Here is a 21,609-nt window from a genome sequence, read left to right as displayed (position 1 = left end):
CACTCTGGTATAAATCAGGAGTACATAAGAATGGCCATACTGGGTCAGATCAAAGGACCATCTAGCCCAGTATCCTGCTTGCAACAGTGGTCAAAGCCAGATGCCCCAAAGGGAATGAACAGAACAGGTAATCATCAAGTGATCTATCCCCTATTGCCTATTCCCAGCTTCTGGCAAACAGAGATTAGGGACACCATCCCAACCATCCTGGCTAAGAGCAAGTGATGGACCTATCCACCATGAACTTTGGTTCTTTTTTGAACTGTTACAGTCTTGGTCTTCACAATATCCTCTGGCAAAGAGTTCCACAGGTTAACTGTGTGTTGTGTGAGGACATACTTCCTTTTGTTGGTTTTACACCTGCTGACTATTGGTTTCATTTGGTGACTCCTAGTTCTTGCGTTATGAGGAGGAGCAAATAGCACGTCCTTATTCACTTTCTCCACACCCATCATGATTTTATAGACCTCTAGCATATCCCCACTTAGTCATCTCTTTTCTAAGCTGAGATGTCCCAGTCTTTTAAATCTCTCCTCATACGGTAGCTGTTCCATACCCCTCATCATTTTTGTTGCCCGTTTCTGCACCTTTCCAATTCCAATATATCTTTTTTGAGATGGGGTGACCAGATCTGCACACAGTATTCCAGGTGTGGGCGTACCATGGATTTATATAGAGACAATATGGAGCAGGGGAGTTGTAAACAAGAGATTTACAATGCACATGAAAGACGGTTGCTCCACACCATAGGGCTGCCTAACCCCCATGACACAGCAAAGATATTTCCAGCACCTGGAGGAGAGTATAAAATAAGGGACTATGACATCACCATTTCACCCCTCCCCTCTCACCTACACTGAAGGCAACAAGATCTTTGGAAGACAAAGAAACATTTGACTGGGGGAGGGGAGTAGTGGTACTAACTGAAATCGCTTGCCAGTTAGTACAGACTGCTGTAGGGTTTTGGGTCAGAGACACCTTATTACTTCAAATTTGACTTACAATTTATTTCCTTATTCTGGCTCCCATTACCACGCAGAATAGACAAACCCTTCGTTACACCCAATACCACTCAACAGAGTGATTAAGTCTAGGGTTGGTCATTTGTTAGACCAGATAGAAAGTCGTTAGAATAGAACTATTATTGCAGAAAGCCAAATTCTACCACCCATGCTCACTCAGAATAATATTTTACTCGGCGAGTAGACCCATTGATTGCAGGGGGGTTGCTCAAGGAGTAAGGAACTTTTCTGCACAAAATAATGGTGACTGAATCTGGCCCAGGATAAATCTCACCTGGTTTGAAAATAAATGTCAGAGTAATAATCTAGAAGCAGACAGGTTTCAGAGTAGCAGCCGTGTTAGTCTGTATTCGCAAAAAGAAAAGGAGGACTTGTGGCACCTTAGAGACTAACCAATTTATTAGAGCATAAGCTTTCGTGAGCTACAGCTCACTTCCTCAGATGCATATCGTGGAAACTGCAGCAGGCTTTATATATACACAGAGAATATGAAACAATACCTATTCCCACCCCACTGTCCTGCTGGTAATAGCTTATCTAAAGTGATTTCCAGCACAAATCCAGGTTTTCTCACCCTCCACCCCCCCACACAAATTCACTCTCCTGCTGGTGATAGCAAATAAATTGGTTAGTCTCTAAGGTGCCACAAGTCCTCCTTTCCTTTCTAGAAGCAGACAGTAATCCCCATGACTACATTCCTTTGCATTGAAATGCATTTTTAAAATTTGATTCAGGTATGCAGCATTATTTATTCAGCAGCTGCTGCTGCTAATAATAGGGCTTACAGGAATTCATTATTTTGGGGAAAATGATGCTTTTTCATTAGAAATCAGTTAGTGGCTGAGAATTCAAGCTGCTGAGTTTTAACTTCTTAAATTGTATTTGGCGCCCACTTTAAACACCTATTTTTTCAGGGGGGCTAGCGATATGACACTATTTAAATAGATGTCCAGGCTGCCTGTGAACAGTTACTATAACTCCATCAATTTCTTCATTTGCATCTCATCTTTGCTTGACTTCCATTTTATTAGCACCTATGGACCCCTACCAACACCGGGGCCCCATTGTTCTAGGCACAGTACAAACATATAGGAGAAGACATACATGCTATGAAGAGCTTACAATCCAAGGACACAAGACAGACACAAGGTGGGAGGGGAAAACAGTACAGAGGTGAAGTGACTTGCCCAAGGTCACACAGTATGTCAATGGAAGAACAAGAAATAGGACCTAGGTGGTCCCAATTCCTGATTTAGTGCCCTATCCTATGGACCACACTGCCTCTCATGTTGATGACCCGGTGTATGACAAGAGAATGTTTTGCTTTGCTTGCCACTAAGTGCACATACTTTGTTTCGATGAACTAACCTGCAGAACTTTAAAAAAGGTTTTGGGACGTGGAAAACATTGGTTACTATCAGTTAAAACTGCATTCTGCAAGCCCTACTCATAGTCTTAGAAATTTTATCTTCCTCTGGCAGGCAGGGTTGGTGGCCACAGCCAATTTACTCAGGCTGGCCGGAACGTTTTTGCCAAAATATATTCTTTTGTCTAAGTCAAAATGTTTTGTGGAGATGCACTGGTTTCCACTGAAAGAGGTATGTGTGTAAGAGATGCTGTAACTGGGTGGTTAGGGTTCTAATGCAGAACAAAAACCAATTTCAAAACCTTGAAAATTGCTGCAAAATTGTTGTCTTCCAGTCTGCTCTAGTTTCTGACGTAAAAGTTCTGTATTTCTCTCTCTCTCTCACACACACACACACACACTTTCCTCTTGTCCTCAGTCAATTTGCATTCTGCCCCAGATTCTTTTACTTGCTTTCTACTGCAGATCTCTTTCTTTTTCACTGAACAATATTTACCGTGGGCTTCCTCATGATTGTTTACCTATGTTTCAGTTCTCCATTTTCAGGGATTTTCTTTCCTTTAAGGCTCTATGTTTGTTTGCACATTTGGTTTGTGGAGTTAAGCTATTTTCCCTGCCATATTGCTGTTTAGTTTCACTAAGGGCTTCTCTATCAACAGAGAACTTGTACCTTTTTAAACTAATAATGTGATGATGTACTGATTAAGTTTAACCAGTGCAACTTTGTGTATGAACACTAAATAACAGGGACAAATGTGTCCACACAAAGTTGCAGCATTTTAACTAAATCAATGCAACCTTGTCCCTTTAGTTTAACAGATGCAATTTTATGTTTAGACCAGGCTAGACTTCACAAGCTTGATCTATGCTAATAAGTTTTACAGTTTCAGAGAGAAAAAAGCCAGACAACTCATAGAAGTTTAGGGCTCAATGAATACCATGGGGCTCATTCTCATCTGTCTCACTCTGGTATAAATCAGGAGTACATAAGAATGGCCATACTAGGTCAGATCAAAGGACCATCTAGCCCAGTATCCTGCTTGCAACAGTGGTCAAAGCCAGATGCCCCAAAGGGAATGAACAGAACAGGTAATCATCAAGTGATCCATTCCCTATTGCCTATTCCCAGCTTCTGGCAAACAGAGATTAGGGACACCATCCCTAACCATCCTGGCTAAGAGCAAGTGATGGACCTATCTACCATTAACTTTGGTTCTTTTTTGAACTGTTACAGTCTTGGCCTTCACAACATCCTCTGGCAAAGAGTGCCACAGGTTAACTGTGTGTTGTGTGAGGACATACTTCCTTTTGTTGGTTTTACACCTGCTGACTATTGGTTTCATTTGGTGACTCCTAGTTCTTGTGTTATGAGGAGGAGTAAATAACACTTCCTTATTCACTTTCTCCACACCCATCATGATTTTATAGACCTCTAGCATATCCCCACTTAGTCATCTCTTTTCTAAGCTGAGATGTCCCAATCTTTTAAATCTCTCCTCATACAGAAGCTGTTCCATACCCCTAATCATTTTTGTTGCCCGTTTCTGCACCTTTTCCAATTCCAATATATCTTTTTTGAGATGGGTGACCAGATCTGCTGCACACAATATTCAAGGTGTGGGCGTACCATGGATTTATATAGAGACAATATGATATTTTCTGTCTTATTATCTATCTCTTAATGATTCCCAGCATTCTGTTAGCTTTTTTGACTGCTACTGCACATTGAGTGGATGTTTTCAGAGAACTATCCACAATGACACTAAGTTCTTTCTTGAGTGGTGACAGCTACTTTAGACTCCATCATTTTATATGTGTAGTTGGGATTATGTTTTCCAATGTGCATTGGTTTGCATTTATCAACATTGAATTTTGTCTGCCATTTTGTTGCTCAGTCCCTCAGTTTTGAGATCCCTTTGGAGCTCTTTGCAGTTTGCTTTTGACTTAACTACCTTGAGTAGTTTTGTATCATCTGCAAATTTTGCCACCTCACTGTTTACCCCTGTTATATGTTGAATAGGACTGGTCCCAGTACAGACCCCTGGAGGACACCACTATTTACCTCTCTCCATTCTGAAAATGGACCATTTATTCCTACCCTTTGTTTCCTATCTTTTAACCAGTTACCAACCCATGAGAGGACCTTCCCTCTTATCCTAAGACAGCTTACTTTGCTTAAGAGCCTTTGGTGAGGAACCTTGTCAAAGGCTTTCTGAAAATCTAAGTATGTTATATCCACTGGATCCCCCTTGTCCACATACTTGTTGACCCCCTCAAAGAATTCTAGTAGATTCGTGAGGCATGATTTCCCTTTACAAAAACTATGTTGACTCTTCCCCCAACAAATTATGTTCATATATGTGTCTGGCAATTCTGTTCTTTATTATTGTTTCAACCAGTGTGCCTAGTACTGAAGTCAGGCTTACTGGCCTGTAATTTCCAGGATCATCTCTGGAGCCCTTTTTAAAAATTGGCGTCACATTAACTATCCTCCAGTCATCTGTTACAGAAGCTGATTTAAATGATAGGTTAAATACAACAGTTAGTAGTTCTGCAATTTCACATGAGTTCCTTCAAACTCTGGTCCTGGTAATTTATTACTGTATAGTTTATCAATTTGTTCCAAAACCTCCTCTAATGACACCTCAATCTGGGACAGTTCCTCAGATTGGTCACTGAAAAGAATGGCTCAGTTTGGGAATCTCCCTCACATCCTCAGCCATAAAGTTTGATGCAAAGAATTCTGTTTCTACGCAATGGCCTTATCATCCTTGAGTGCTCCTTTTCCATCTCGATCGTCCAGTGGCCCCACTGGTTGTTTAGCAGCCTTCCTGCTTCTAATGTACTTAAAAATGTTTTTGCTATTACTTTCTGAGTCTTTAACTAGCGGTACTTCAAATTCTTTTTTGGCCTTCCTAATTATATTTTTACACTTCATTTCTGGAGTTTATGCCCCTTTCTATTAGGGTTGTAAATACTGGGTAAAAAAAGTAACCGTTTAACCTATTGAAATTCAATCGGTTAAATGGTTAATGGGGAACAAGGGGCGAGGGGGAGCTGCAGCCCCCCCACATTTTACACAGGGCTCCGCTGGCCCTCCTGTGTGCCTGGGATCCCCTCTGCCCCATACATGTGCCCAGGGTCCTGGCTGGCCCCCACCCTGCACGCCCAGGGTCCCGGCTGCCAGCCCCTGGGGCTTTGCTGCTGCCCAGCATCTGGGGCCAGCAGCCGGGACCCCCGGCACATGGTGGGGAGGCAGCGGAGTTTAATCGTTAACTGGAACCGGGAAGCATCAAGCTCATCAGTTAACCGGTTAAACTTGTACATCCCTACTTTTTATTTTCCTCACTAGGATTTAACTTCCACTTTTTGTCTCTCACTGCTTCTTTTCCTTTGTTGTTTAGCCCCGGTGGCACTTTTTTGGTTCTCTTTTTTTTAATTTGGGGTATACATTTAAGTTGAGCATCTATTATGGTGTCTTTTACAAAGTTTCCATGCAGCTTGCAGGGATTTCACTTTTGGCTCTGTACCCTTTAATTTCTGTTTAACTAAATTCCTCAGTTTTGTGCAATTCCCCTTTCTGAAATTAAATGCTACCGTGTTGGGCTGCTTTGGTGTTTTCCACCACAGGGATGTTAAATTCAATTATATTATGGTCACTATTATCAAGCGGGTCAGCTAGTGTCACTTCTTGGACCAGATCCTGTGCTCCACTTAGGGCTAAATCTAGAACTGTCTCTACTCTTGTGGGTTTCAGGACTAGCTGCTCCAAGAAGCAGTCATTTAAGTGTCAAGAAACTTTATCTCTGCATCCCGTCCTGAGGTGACATGTACCCAGTCAATATAGGGATAGCTGAAATCCCCCATTATTATTTTTTAATTTTTATACCCTCTCTAATCTCCCTGAGCATTTCATACTCACTTTCATCAACCTGGCAAGGTGGTCGGTAGTATATCCCTACTCCTATATTCTTGTTATTCAAGCATGGAATTACTATCCATAGAGAGTCTATGGTACAGTTCGGTTCATTTAAGATTTTTACTTCATTTGATTCTATGGTTTTTCACATATAGTGCTACTTCCCCACCAGCACGACCTGTTCTATCCTTCCAATATATTTTGTACCCTGGTATTACTGTGTCCCATTGATTATCCTCATTCCACCAAGTTTCTGTCATGCCTATTATATCAATATCCTCATTTAATATAAGGCACTCTAGTTCACTCATCTTGTTTTTTAGACGTCTAGCATTTGCATATAAGCACTTAAAAATTGTCACTTTTTATCTGTCTGCCGTTACCTCGTGTAATTGAATGAGACTCTTTGTCATTTGACTGTTTCTCATCAGATCCCACACTTATTTTATTATCTTCCGTCCTCTCCTCCTTACTAGGACATTATAGATCCTTGCCTAAGGGATGGCTCTGTCCAAACCAGGTGCTCCTCCGCACCTGTCGGCTTCCCCCAGCCCTTTGTTTAAAAACTGCTCAATGACCTTTTTAATTGTAAGCGCCAGCCATCTGCTTCCATTTTGGTTTGGGTGGAGCCCGTGCTTCCTGTATAGGCTCCCCCTTTCCTAAAAGGTTCCCCAGTTCCTAATAAATCTAAACCCCTCCTCCCTACACCATTGTCTCATCCATGCATTGAGACCCTGCAGTTCTTCCTGCCTAACTGGCCCTGAACATGGAACTGGAAACATTTCAGAGAATGCTACCATGGAGGTCCTGGACTTCAATCTCTTACCTAGCAGCCTAAATTTGGCCTCCAGGACCTCTCTCCTATCCTTCCCTATGACACTAGTACCTACTTATACCACAACCACCAGCTCCTCCCCAGCGCTACACAAGTCTATCTAGCTGTCTCGAGAGATCCGCAACTTTCGCACCAGGCAGGAAAGTCACCATGCAGTTCTCCCGGTCATCGCAAACCCAGCTATCTATTGTAACTAGTGAAGTCAATACAATCACACTAATTTAAAACCAGAGTGCTATGAGGATCAGGCCTATAACACTGTGTTGCTTGATTGCTGGAAGTTAGTTTGAGATAGTATTAGTTCATAAAAACAAATTGGCAGTTGGAATCAATAAGTTAAAGATAGCCAAATTATTTTGTAATACTGGGATGCTTAAAACAGACTTTTTTTTTGTTAGTAGTAGCTCGTCTTTGAAAAACCTGAGATAACATCCTGCAGAAATCCAGAAGTTGTTCAGTTCTTCTATTCTGTCTCTTTGCTCCTTTGAGGAAAGAAACGTCAGTTAGCCAAACACAAACACCAGGTGCATACTCACTGGTTTTGGAAATAAAAACTCTTACCAGAAGCAGCTCATTCATGCAAAAAGAACATGAACAGAAAGTCAACATGGCATGTTCTAATAGAAAATGAGACTTGACCTTTTGTGAAACGGTTTCTAAGCTTCTGTTAAGACTATATATAATTCAAAGAATATTCGCTAGAATAAATTTAGAGTTGAAATCTGTTCTGAGCAGGCTCATTCTCAGACGCAGGCCTTGCCCCACATTCACTTTTTGTCTAAAAAATGCTGGTTTTGAACGTTTACTATTATTGCCTGATTATTCACTGAATGGTGAAGCGCTGCTGTGAAGAACAGAGCTGTGGCAATCCCTATGCAGCAAAGCACTTAAGCACATGCTTACTTTAAGCAGGAAGTAGTCCTAAGAACATAAGAACGGTCATACTGGGTGAGACCAAAGGTCCATGTAGCCCAGTATCCTGTCTTCTGACAGCGGCCAACGCCAGGGGTCCCAGAGGGAATGAACAGAACAGGAAATTATCAAGTGATCCATCCCATTACCAATTCCCAGCTTCTGGCAAACAGAGGCTAGGGATACCATCGCTGCCCATCCTGGCTAATAATCATTGATGGACCTATCCTCCATGAACTTATCTAGTTCTTTTTTGAACCATTATTGTCTTGGCCTTCACAATATCCTCTGGCAAAGAGTTCCACAGGTTAACTGTGTGTTGTGAAGACATACTTCATTTTGTTAGTTTTAAACCTGCTGCCTATTTGTTTCATTTGGTGACCCTTAGTTCTTGTGTTATGAGAAGAAGTAAATAACACTTCCTTATTCACTTTCTTCACACCAGTCATGATTTTATAGACCTCTACCATATCCCCCCTTAGCCATCTCCTGTCCAAGCTGAGACGTCCCAGTCTTTTTAATCTCTCCATGACCCTTGGGCGTATGCAGCGACAGCAGATCCAGGAGTTGTGCACTAGCTACATGCCGACGTTCTCAGCCACCCGAGGACTGACTGAACGGGCATACCACTCCATTGACACAGGTAATGCTCACCCAATTAAAGTACAATCTTACCGGGTGTCTCCTCAAGCTAGAACTGCTATAGAACGGAAGATCCAGGATATGCTACAGATGGGTGTAATCCACCCCTCTGGCAGTGCATGGGCATCTCCAGTGGTTCTAGTTCCCAAACCAGATGGGGAAATATGTTTTTGCATGGACTACCGTAAGCTAAATGCTGTAACTCGCCCAGACAACTATCCAATGCCATGCACAGATGAACTATTAGAGAAACTGGGATGGGCCCAGTTCATCTCTACCTTGGACTTAACCACGGGGTACTGGCAGGTACCGCTAGATGAATCCGCCAAGGAAAGGTCAGCCTTCACCACACGTCGGGCTGTATGAATTTAATGTACTCCCTTTCGGGCTGCGGAATGCACCCGCCACCTTCCAAAGACTTGTAGATGGTCTCCTATCGGGATTAGGAGAATATGGAGTCGCCTACCTTGACAATGTGGCCATATTTTCGGATTCCTAGGCGGACCACCTAGAACATCTACAAAAAGTCTTTGAGCGCATAAGGGCGGCAGGACTAACTCTTAAGGCTAAGAAGCGTCAAATAGGCCTAAACAGAGTGACTTACCTTGGACACCAGGTGGGTCAAGGAACTATCAACCCCCTACAGGCCAAAGTGGATGCTATCCAAAAGTGGCCTGTCCCAAAGTCAAAAAAACAGGTTCAATCCTTCTTAGGTCTGGCCGGATATTACAGGCGATTTGTACCACAATACAGCCAAATCACCACCCCACTGACAGACCTAACCAAAAAGAAACAGCCAAATGCCGTTCAGTGGACCGAAGAGTGTCAGAAGGCCTTTAACCAGCTTCAAGCGACACTCATGTCTGACCCTGTGCTAAGGGCCCCAGACTTTGACAAACCGTTCCTAGTAACCACAGATGCATCCGAGCATGATGTGGGAGCAGTTTTAATGCAGGAAGGACCGGATCAAGAATTCCACCCTGTAGTGTTTCTCAGCAAGAAGCTGTCTGAGAGGGAAAGCCACTGGTCAGTCAGTGAAAAAGAATGTTATGCCATGGGCTACGCTCTGGAAAAGCTACGCCCATGTTTGGGGACGGCGTTTCCACCTGCAAACTGACCATGCTGCACTCCAGTGGCTTCATTCCACCACGGGAAATAACAAAAAGCATATTTGGTGGAGTTTAGCTCTCCAAGATTTTGATTTCGACATCCAACACATCTCAGGAGCTTCTAACAAAATGGCTGATGCACTCTCCTGTGAAAGTTTCCCAGAATCAACTGGTTAAAATCGTCCTTGAGATGTGGAAAATATAGTTAATCTTTATATACCTAGTAGTATATTTAGAGGTGCATGTGTATTATTAACTCTGTTTTCTCCTAGAGCTCCAGGAAGAAATCACAGCCAGCGTTTGACCCTATCTGTGATTTGTGGGGGTGTGTCATAAATATAAAGGGAAGGGTAAACACCTTTAAAATCCTTCCTGGCCAGGGGAAAAACCCTTTCACCCGTAAAGGGTTAAGAAGCTAGGATAACCTCGCTGGCACCTGACCAAAATGACCAATGAGGAGACAAGATACTTTCAAAGCTGGAAGAGGGGGAGAAACAAAGGTTCTCTCTGTCTGTGTGATGCTTTTGCCGGGAACAGAAAAGGAATGGAGTCTTAGAACTTAGTAAGTAATCTAGCCAGATATGCGTTAGATTCTGTTTTGTTTAAATGGCTGATAAAATAAGCTGTGCTGAATGGAATTATACTCCTGTTTTTGTGTCTTTTTGTAACTTAAGGGTTTGCCTAGAGGGATTCTCTATGTTTTGAATCTGTTTACTCTGTAAGGTATTTACCATCCTGATTTTACAGAGGTGATTCTTTTACTTTTTCTTCAATTAAAATTCTTCTTTTAAGAACCTGATTGCTTTTGCATTGTTCTTAAGATCCAAGGGTTTGGATCTGTGTTCACCGATGCAAATTTATGAGGATTTTTATCAAGCCTTCCCCTGGAAAGGTGGTGTAGGGTTTGGGAGGATTTTAGGGTCGGGGGAAGGTGTTTCCAAGAGGGCTCTTTCCCTGTTATATATTTATTAGACTCTTGGTGGTGGCAGCAATAAAGTCCAAGGGCAAAAGGTAAAATAGATTGTACCTTAGGGAAGTTTTAACCTAAGCTGGTAAAAATAGCTTAGGGGGTTTTTCATGCAGGTCCCCACATCTGTACCCTAGAGTTCAGAGTGGGGAAGGAACCTTGACAGACATACTTGTCAACTGCTGGAGATGGCCCACCTTGATTATCACTACAGAAGGTTTTTTCCCCCCGCTCTCCTGCTGGTAATAGCTCACCTTAAGTGATCACTCTTGTTACAGTGTGTATGGTAACACCCATTGTTTCATGTTCTCTGTGTATATAAATCTCCCCACTGTATTTTCCACTGAATGCATCTGATGAAGTGAGCTGTAGCTCACGAAAGCTTATGCTCAAATAAATTTGTTAGTCTCTAAGGGCCACAAGTACTCCTTTTCTTTTTGTGAATATAGACTAACACAGCTGCTACTCTGAAACCGTTCAGAGGGAAGCTGTTCCATACCCCTAATCATTTTTATTGCCCTTTTCTGAACCTTATCCAGTTCTAATACATCTTTATTGAGATGGGGTGACCAGATCTGCACACAATATTCAAGGTGTAGGTGTACCACAGATTTATATAGAGGCAATATGATATTTTTTGTCTTATTATCCATCCCTTTCTTAATGATTCCCAACATTCTGTTCACTTTTTTGACTGCCGCTGCACACTGAGTGGATGTTTTCAGAGAACTACTCACAATGACTCCAAGACCTTTCTTGAGTGGTAACAGCTAATTTAGACCCCATCATTTTATATGAAAAGCTGGGTTTATATTTTCCAATGTCCATGACTTTGCATTTATAAACACTGAATTTCGTCTGCCATTTTGTTGCCCAGTCACTCAGTTTTGTGAGGTCCCTTTGTAGCTCTTTGTAGTTTGCTTTGGACTTAACTATCTTGAGTAGTTTTGTATTATCACATTAAGACTTCTTATTCTCCTCTCACTCCAATATAAGCAAAGCAACTAGAGCAGATTCTCCCCTCCCTTATACTGGTGTAATGACTTCAGACCTGCACCTGATTTATATTGGTGTTAGAGGAGAATTAGACAACTCCTCTCTATACATTTTTCTACACCAAAGAGACATAGCAATGCTTTAAAGTGTGTCTTTGTATTATTAAACATATATACTAAGATGATTTCAGATATTATTCTTGCCCTAATTATCTTATAATCAAAAAGAGAGACAAAGATGAGAAGATCTCACTGGGAGACCCAGAGGACGGTAAGTTAGAGTTCTGTATTTTTTAAATACAGAAAATCAAGATGTTATTTGTAGAAATTAGCTCTTTTGGCACAGAGTGCATGGTGTACGTGTGCACAACTAGATAAAGCAAAGGGTACTAACAGTCACTGGCACTTGTATTACATTAAAATTACTCTGTAGCTATATATGGAATAGTGTGATAGTCACATAAGATACCAATCAAGATGCTTCATAACACCAGTTTGGCCAAGGACTCACTGGCTTCCAGGTGGCAAACTACCTGCATGAAGGACTCAATAATGCTAAGAGTGTTTATTTTGATAAGTGACCTCCGGTAACAACGATACAACTATTACTAGATTCCACTGGTGTCAGAGAACCCGGTCACTGACCGGATTTATGTGAAAAAGGTGCAAGATGCAGAACTCTTTGGGGAACAATCTAATTTGGGACATTTTTGGGCAGCAATCTCTCCAGCGTTATTCTTTGCTATCAGTATCAATACTGATTCTTTAAACTCTATTTTGCCCAAAGTGGAAACAGTTCACCACAGCAATATGTAGACTCCACGTTCATTACTTCCTTATATATGGTCTGTGGGTGGCTTCTTTGAATCCCACTCATTTATTTTACAGATTTGACTGTATCTCTGTGTGAAACACCCTTTTTAAAACAGTGAAACTTTTCATAGGTTTGTGAAGTATCTGAACATAGAATACAGGTATTTCTGTGGCACTAATACATAAAAATCAGACAGAGTTAAGGATACTGGGTTGCATTCCTGCTCTTCACTCACACTTTTGCTATAACCAAGATACTTAACTTCAGTCTACCCATCTATGAGTCATATATGGTAATATTTACCAACCATCCAGGGTTGCTGAGACACAATTTGGCTGTTGAACCCAGATCCTTGAGTGGAAAACTCACCAAGTAAGGCTATTATCTAACAAGTACAGTGAGACACCTACCCTATTTAAAAATCAAACTACAATAGATGTCATTTAACACTTAAAAAAACACTGACTCCTCCAAACTAATTTTTTCAATTAACTGAATTCTAAAACATTTAGTAATACCTCCCAGCTAATATGTTTGTATAACAAGGTGTCTGTTCCTACATTTTTACTGTGATTCGTGTTAATCTGCAAAACATCCGTGCAACACTTGGCTTTTTTGCTTTTTTTTTTTTTTTTTAAATAAGGATAGTCTATCCATAGCAGAGAGAGCCTAAAAGAAAGTTTGGTGTAATATATTCGAACTAATTATCAAAAATAATCTTAAAATGCAAACAGAATAAAACTTTATTAATTCAAAAAACTTCAACCTTATCCAAACAGTTTTCTAAAAGAGTCTTTGAAGGAAAAAGTAACCCTCTAAAACGATCTGGAAATTAAATGGCAATGATATGCTTACAGAATAATCAGGTGTACAGTGTATCTGTATCAACAAAATTTCTATTAAAACATCATATACCCCTACATTTTCAAATGTTACTAGGGAGTATGCTCCAAGTCTCCTATTGGGGCTAAGTGAAGTAAAGTACCTTAATCCCTTATACTGCTCAGAAGGCTCTGTTCTCTTAATTCAGAGAATAGATATTTCTCTTTAAGTCTAAAACTAGATGTTTTCTTTCAGATACAAGACTGAGTTTGAGCTACAGTATGCTGGCAGCCATGAGACCATATCCAGATTTGGCCATGTTAGTATTTCTTAAAGTTGTCTTCATGATAGATTATTATTCTCCTCCTCACAAATAGAAAAGCTTGTCAGCTAGTTCCAGACTTGGCTCTCTGTGAATGCTCTGACCCACCAGGAAGGTCAACTTGTGGGCATACTGACAGGGTGCTGGCACTCTGATTAGACCCTGTGAAACAAACATCAGATGAAAGTGAGACTGACCTTCCCAGACTGTATTGCTGCTTTCTTCTGAGAAAAGCAAACTATTTTTAAAATCCCAAGTACCGTTTCCATACATAATATAATCTCAGAATTCCTTTCCCAGCCACTGGTAGGCAGGAATTGCCCAAATTTGTACTGATGAAATTCAGCCAATAGAGGGCACTCCTGCATAATGAAAACATCGTATCTTTTATTCAAAGGTTATGTTGTATATACCTACTGGAGAGGTAGGCCACTCCCCCCCCCCCCTTTTTAGACTGCATCTGCCTTCAATTTCTTAAATACCTGCTGAAGGGAAGGATTCACACCTTCAGCTCTCCTCTTCCCACCCCCGCATCAAGACAAGTATAATCCCACCCAGGATCCCGGGTACATACTCAGGTGGCTAGCCTGGACTGCTGTGGCTACCCTGCTATTTTTAGTGAGTTACCTCAATTAAAGCTAGCTCTGGTACACCAACATGTGCTGCAACTGCATATCTTGAGTGCAGTGTAGACATACCTGAACGGTCTCAACCTTGAAATGGTGTGAACACTTCTACAGCTGAATGTGTAATGCAGGCTTCCTGCCTTTTCAATCATTGGCCTCTCTATTAAGTATGCCAACAAGGGTTCCAGTTCGTACCAATAATTGTGATATGGATACATGTCTACTAGGAACTGAATTAATATCACAAACACATTTTCCAAGGGGGGTTTCAGCAAATACAGGCCTTTCAAAATAGCTTTTTGGCTCTAAAAAACAATCCTCTAGTCCTTGTAAATATCACCAATCAATTCTCAGCTAGAGAAGCTGCTCCTCCCACCACAGATGACGTGGGGGAGGTATGTGGGATCAAGTACCCTCCGCAGCGGAAGAAAGACAGAGCCCTCCCCGCAGGTAACTCTGGTGGGGTGGGGAGAGCGTGGTAGCCCCAGACTGGGTGCAGTACAAGAGGGTTGCTGGGTAGAAGATACATGTAGGGCAGTCACGTGTCCTCCCCTTTACATTGTGTCCCCTACTGCAGCATCTGGAGGCACAAGTCATCTATGCCTCCCACCATAACAGCAGCAGTGTGGCTATGATTGGGAGTTGCAGTCCTACCCTTTTTATAATAGCAGTACTGTGATAACTGCATTGAATCATCAAATGTGAAACAATGTGTGATTTCTTTCCAGTTTTATTTAAAACCAGCTGGAAAAATTACACGACTTTTAATAACGATTGTCTGTGACTATTTACTCACTGGCCAGTTGTAGTACAGGTGGCACATCTTGTACGTGAGGCGCTGCATGTGATCTGGTTTTAATCCACTGTTATCATACACAACATTATAGTATGTGGGATTGACAGTTCCCTGACGTGCTAGTTGGCTGATTAGGTAAAAGTCATACCTAAATAATTTAAAAAAAAAAACAGAATTAGTTTATGCGAACTTGACAGTTTATGCTCACTAATATTGCCTATTAGTTAAAATGAAAGGTGGTTCTTTATCATTTAAGGGCCTGTGATCTCACTTTCGCTGCTGTAAATCAGGAGTAACTCTACTGAAGTTAGTGGATTTACAATGCTGCAATCAGATTAAGGTTCTCCGAGCTAGATTCATATTGCCGCTAAGGCCCCTTTACAGCAGTCTGGCAGTGTAAAGGGGCCTTAGTGTAAATGACAATCTGATCCTCCTGTGCTTATACTCTAGACGAGTACAGGGCCGTGTCTACACTACAGAGTTTTATCCATAAAAGGCAGCTTTTGTCGACAAAATAGTGGAGGCGTGCCCACTATAATGCGACTTTTCGTGGCAAAAATGCCTTGTTTTGTCGACAAACTAAAACCATCCCGGTGAAACTTTTTGCGCAAAAGTTGTGTTGACAAAGTGCCAGTGTAGACACCGCACTTGATTTTATCGCTTCAATTGGCCTCCAGGAGGTGTCTCACTATGCCCATCCTGACTGCTCTGGTCAGCAGTTTGAACTCTGCTGCCCCCCAGCCAGATAAACAACCATCCGCACCTCCCCTTTAAAGCCCTGGGAATTTTTGAAATTCCATTTCCTGTTTGCTGGAAAGGTCTCAACATATCTTCCCAGGCGACCATGGCAACCCCTCCTGCTGGACTACTGAGGAGCAGTGTTCCCTCTAATTTTTTACATCCATGTGTAACACATCACCTTCATATTGGTGCACATAACAAAATTCATTTGGTGGGGGTGGGGTGAAGGGGTTCGGAGGGGGCTCAGGGCTGGGGCAGACGGTTGGGGTGGTGGGGTGTGTGAGGGATCTGGCTGGGGGTGTGGGTTCTAGGGTGGGGCCAGGGAATGGGAGGGGGCTCAGGGCTGGGGCAGAGGGTTGGGGGCATGCGGGCTCTGGGGTGCAGGAGGGGGATCAGGGCTGGGGTCCAGGGGGTGAGGGCTCCAGCTAGGTGGTGAAGGCTCTGGGGATGAGGGGTTCAGAGTCTGGGAGGGGGCTCAGGGCTGGGACAGAGGGCTGGGGTGCGGGCTCTGGGGTGGGGCCAGGGATGAGGGGTTTCGGGTGCAGGCTGCCCATGGCTGTGGGGGGGAGAAAGGACTCCCCCCAGCCCTCTCTCGCTGCAGCAGCTTGGGACCGGGGAGAGGCACCTCTCGCCAGCTGTGGCAGCTCTGGCAGGGCTGGGCCAGGGTTCCTCTCCCCAGTAACTCTGGTGGGCCTGGGCTAGGCCAAGGGAAGGTCTCCTCTCCCCTCACCGCAGAGGTCTGTACTGGGGCCGGTGGGGAGAGGCACCCCTCCTCTCCCCCCTGCTGCAGGTCCATGCTGGGACCGACATGGAGGGGTGCCTCTCCCTGCTGCAACAAGTCCGTGCTGCGACCTGAGGGGCGTGGGGGGTGATGCGCCTCGCCCTGCCACCGCAGGTCCATGCTGGGGGAAAAGCATCTCTCCCTGCCGCAGCACCAAGCCCCTGCACGGGAATTAATAGGCAGCTGCGCAGCCACGCAGCTTAGAGGGAACTTAGCTGAGGATCTGCTGGATCTGTTCTGTATTTGGGGAGAGGAGGCTGTGCAGTCCCAGCTGCACTTCAGCCATAGGAATTTCAATACCTAAGGGTAGATTTCTTGAGGCTTGTACAAAAAGGGGCATGCCCTGGACATGGTGCAATGCAGAGCGAAGATAAGGGAGCTGAGGCAGGCGTACCAGAAGGCGAGGGAGGCAAACCATCGCTCTAGTGCTGCACCCAAGACCTCCTTTCTATAAGGAGCTGGACACTATCCTCAGAGGCGACCCCACCTCCACCGCCAAGAGCTCCATGGATACTTGGGCAGGCCTGCAGGTGGCAGGAGGACGTAACCTGGAGGACAAAGTCGTTGATGAAAAGATGAGATAGACGATGATTTGGAGCCCATGGTGGGGTTGCCCAGTGGGGCATGCAGCCAGGAACTGTTCACCACTCTGGAGGTGTCTAGCCAGTATCAGCAGTTGCTCTCCAGTAAGCAAGAAGCAGGAGAGGAGATGCCTGCTAAGCAGCTGTGCTTTGTGTAGTGCGGAGGTGGGTTCAGGTACAGAAATGCACAAAGCGTGCTGTGTTTCTGTGTGCTCAACATTTCCCTGTGCAGCTAATTAGTATGGCAGAAAAAACAGTTGCCTAACTTTTCGTAACTGTTGTTCTTCGAGATGTGTTGCTCATGTCCATTCCAAGTAGGGGTGTGTGTGCTGCAGACAGTTGCCAGAAGGTTTTTCCCCTAGCGGCATCTGTTGGGTTGGTCCAAGTGCCCCCTGAAGTCGCACCTTCATGGCGCCACATATAGGGCCCTGCTGACCCACCACCTCTTCAGTTCCTTCTTGCCGACTGGCTCTGACAGAAGGGTAGGCGGGTGGGTCTTGGAATGGACATGAGCAACACATCTTGAAGAAAAATAGTTACAAAAACCTAAGTAACTGTTTTTATTTCTTCGAGTGCTTGCTCCTGTCAATTCCAAGTAGGTGACTCCCAAGCAGTTCCTAGGAAGAAGGGTCAGAGTTCAGTGGTTTGCAATTTGAAGAACCGCCCTGCCGAATGTGGCATCGTCTCTGGCTTGCTGTGTAATTGTGTAGCGTGACGTAAAGGTGTGGATCGACAACCATGTTGCAGCCCTGCAGATGACTTAGATCGGGACCTGCGCTAGGAATGCCACCGAGAACGCCTGCACCCTTATAGTGTGTGCCGTCAGCGTGGGGGCAGGAATGTTTCTCAAATCATAGCATGCCCGGTTACAGGCCGTGATCCACAAAGGTATTCTTTGGGACAATATGGGAAGTCCCTTCATCCTGTCTGTAATTGCAACAAAAAGTTGTGCTGACTTTCAAAACTGTTTCAATATAAAAAGCCAGCACTCGCCTGATGTCCAGGGAGTGGAGCCTTTGCTCCTGGTTGTTGGCGTGTGCTTTAGGGAAGGAAGCTGGGAGAAAAATGTCCTGGTTTGTATAAAATTGTGAAACTACCTTTGGAAGAAAGGCTGGGTGTGGCCTTAACTGAACCTTGTCCTGAGTGATCTAGTTTGAGACCAAGGGCAGAGTGATCGGAGTCTCCACCGACAGGTCTAGGAGAGTGGTGAATCTAGTGTTGGCAGGGCCATGCTGGTGCTATTAATATCAGTGATGCTGCTTCTCTTCTGACCTTAAGCAGGACCTTGTGAATGACTGGGATGGGTGGAAACGCATAGAGCACATGGTTCTTCCAGGGAAGAAGAAATGCATCTGCGATCAATCCCAGGCTGTGACTCAGGAAGAAGCAGAATTGCAGACACTCCCTATTGTGCCTTGTTGCAAACAAATCTATATGGGGAGTTCCCCACTGTTGGAAGATGTTGTTCATGACATCTGGTCGGATGGACCATTCGTGGTTGTGGAAGGACCTGCTGAGATGGTCCACCAGCTCATTCTGAGATCCCGGAAGGTATGATGACTCTAGATGTATCAAGTGGATTATGCAGAAGTCCCACAGCCTGAGGGCTTCCTGGCACAGGGGAGAGGAGTGAGCTCCACCCTGTCTGTTTATATAAAATATCACTGTTGTATTGTCTGTCAAGACTGACTGATACACACCTTCCCTCCAGATGGCTTTGGAAGGTCTGGCAGACTCGGCAAACTGCTCTTAGCTCCCTGACATTGATGTGTAGTGAGACTTTTGCTTGGATCCAGAGGCCTTGAGTTCTGAGCCTCCCTAGATGCGCTCCCCATCCCATTGCTGATGCATCTGTGACTGGAGACAGCGAAGGTTGGGGCGTGGAGAAGGGCCCCAACTGATTGCAGGTTGAGCCACCACAGGAGAGACTCGGTAACCAGTGGGGGAAGTGCAATCACCCTGTCCAGTCAGTCTCAACTCAGTCAGTATACTGATGCCAACCAAGACTGGAGAGGTCTGAGCCGCAGCCTTGCATGCTATGCTATATGTGTACAGGTGGCCATGTGTCCAAGAAGCTTCAAGCACTTCCTGTACTAGAAGTTGCTCGTGAGAGGCCTCTCTGAAAAGGGACGGGGAAGGCGGGTAGGAGGGAGGGAAAAGAATTGGAGAGAATAACCCAATACTATCCTGCGCAGGACACAGCGGTCTGAAGTGATCTGGGCCCAAGCATGATAGAAGTGGGATAGACTGTTCAAGAAGGAAGGAGATGGACCTATGATTTGAATTGCTGTGTCATCCCCAGGCGCACCCTCGAAAGGTGTGCTTAGGTCCAGAGAACTGCCTCATAGACCCAGGCCCTTGGCTGGAAGGGGGTTGAGGCGGCCTTCGCACATGGTTTCGGCCCTGCTTCCTGCTGTAATCCTGCCTGGGCTGCAGAGGGTAGAAGCATGGAAGAATCTGGGGTTTAAAATGTTTTCTCTGTGGGGCTGGTGCATGAAGCCCCAGGGACTTCAGTGTTGCCCATAAGACCTTAAGGCTGTGAAGTTTAGAGTCTGTTTTCTCCAAAAACAAACGTGAGCCTTCAAAGGGAAGGTCTTGAATTCTTTTTGGAACTCATGTGGGAGGCCTGAAGCCTGCAGCCATGAGCTCCTTCTCACGTCAATCGCAGAGGACCTGGTTTGCGTCGCTGAGTCCGTCACATCCAGAGAGGCTTGCAAAGAGGTTCTTTCTACCATCTTGCCCTTGTCCACAATAGCTGCAAATACTGTCCTAAATTCTCCCAGTAGCAACTCCTTAAACTTCCCCATTGCATTCCAGGAATTGAAATTATGGTGAATAAAGATCGCCTGCTAGTTTATTCTACCTTTGTTAGAAAGGTAGAATGAACCTTCTTAACAAAGAGGTCCAGCGTCTTCACATCCTTACCTTTGGGTGTTGGACCTTGCTGCCCCTGCTTCTCCTGTTCATTTGCAGCCGCTATCACCAATGAACCTGGCTGAGTGGGGGTAAGGAGATATTTGTACTGCTTTGATGGCACAAAGTACTTCCTCTCTGTCCCTTTAGTCGTGGGAGGCAGAGAGGCAGGCGTCTGCCACAATGTCATAGTAATGGTCTGAATGCTCTTTATGAGCAGCAAGGCCACTCTCGAAGGGCCCTTATGTCAGAATGTCCACCATAGGGTCCATTGCCTCAGTCACCTCCTCCACCTGGAGTCTCAGATTTGGGCCACTCTCTTCAACAGCTCCTGGTGAGCCCTGTTGTCCATTGGAGTCGGTGTCACCAATGTCCCTGCCACCACTTCATCCGGGGAAGATGAAGATGACGCCTGGGTTGGTACCGGGCCCTCCTGTCCCTCCGGCTCACAGGGTCCGACCTGTGTTGGTTCCTCAGTTGTGGTGCCAGGCTCAGCACCAGCCCTGATCTTGGTACTGGCCTCAGTGCCGTGCTCCTGTGTAGAACACTTACCCCTGCCCCCCAGCCAACGCTCACTCATGCTTGGGGTGTTCGCCAAGATGTGTGCTTGCCAAGGGTTAGTGAGAAAGTGACTGTTGTTACCGGATGTGCATTTTACTGAAATGTTTCAATGCTGTGTGTGAACTTAACAATCACACTTCTGTGTATTGTTTCTTAAGCTTCTACAGATGTGGCTCCAGGGGCACCCCCTACACTCTGGCATAGCATCTCAGCCAGATAAGAAAGCGACAGAGCAAAGACGACATGTTCCGGAAGGTGCTGCAGTTCTCCAATAAAGAGAAAAGGGAACCCTGGGAATGGAGGGACGCCAAAAGGCAGGACAGAAAAGAAGATCAGAAGTTCATTAAGGACGTTACTGTGCAGATGATTCAAATCATGGAGGAGCAAACGCAGATGCTGAAGTCCTTAATAATGTTGCAGACTGACCAGATGCATGCCCACCCTCCCCTGCAGCACATTCAAAAGTCTTTTCCGTGCCCCTCAACTCCACTCTAACATTCTTTTCCACTTTCCAAGACTTCTGTTTCCCATTCACTCCACTCCCTCAGACAACTTTCAGAATGATAGCGAGACCTATGCATAGCTCTGAAAGTCTGCCCTTCCCTGGCACCTCCTTTCCCACCAAGCGTTTGTGTGTTTTGTTTTTTGTGCAATAAAAGCAAAGTTTTGAACGATAAGTAATCTTTGTGTCCTACAAACTGAGATAGCAGGCACTACCAAGACATACCCAGGCAGTTTAATCATTTGCTTACTGGAATTTAAGGCCCCAAAATTCATAATTGTTTCCCAGGAAAACTAGATGTAATGTAACACTGCTGTACCGAGCACAGGGATATACATTACTGGTTCTAATTTTCAAAGAGCTGCCTCAAAGCCTCCCTGATT

The 21,609-nt window shown here is 44.4% G+C and overlaps 1 protein-coding gene and 1 long non-coding RNA gene across 5 annotated transcripts in view; one reads left to right on the top strand and one right to left on the bottom strand.

The window, feature by feature from the left end:
• Window positions 1-10,107: 10,107 nt before the first annotated feature.
• Window positions 10,108-21,401, top strand: LOC311514998. The gene is made up of 2 exons (XR_014710019.1): window positions 10,108-10,367; window positions 20,883-21,401. It is a non-coding gene; the product is annotated as an uncharacterized lncRNA (long non-coding RNA).
• PIWIL4 (piwi like RNA-mediated gene silencing 4) overlaps window positions 13,381-21,609 on the bottom strand; it is a 68,028-nt gene continuing 59,799 nt past the window's right edge. For all 4 annotated transcript variants that reach the window (XM_084617775.1, XM_084617774.1, XM_084617777.1 and 1 more), the window contains 2 exons: window positions 15,148-15,295; window positions 13,381-13,887 (listed from right to left, as the gene is read on the bottom strand). In XM_084617775.1, the coding sequence (XP_084473901.1) occupies window positions 13,771-13,887; window positions 15,148-15,295 (265 nt within the window). In that variant the 3' untranslated portion in view covers window positions 13,381-13,770. The remainder of the gene's footprint in view (window positions 13,888-15,147; window positions 15,296-21,609) is intronic.

Source organism: Lepidochelys olivacea, assembly GCF_965140295.1.
Source record: "Lepidochelys olivacea isolate rLepOli2 genome assembly, chromosome: 1".
Lineage (NCBI taxonomy): Eukaryota > Metazoa > Chordata > Testudines > Cheloniidae > Lepidochelys > Lepidochelys olivacea.
This window is presented reverse-complemented; position numbering and strand designations above follow the sequence as displayed.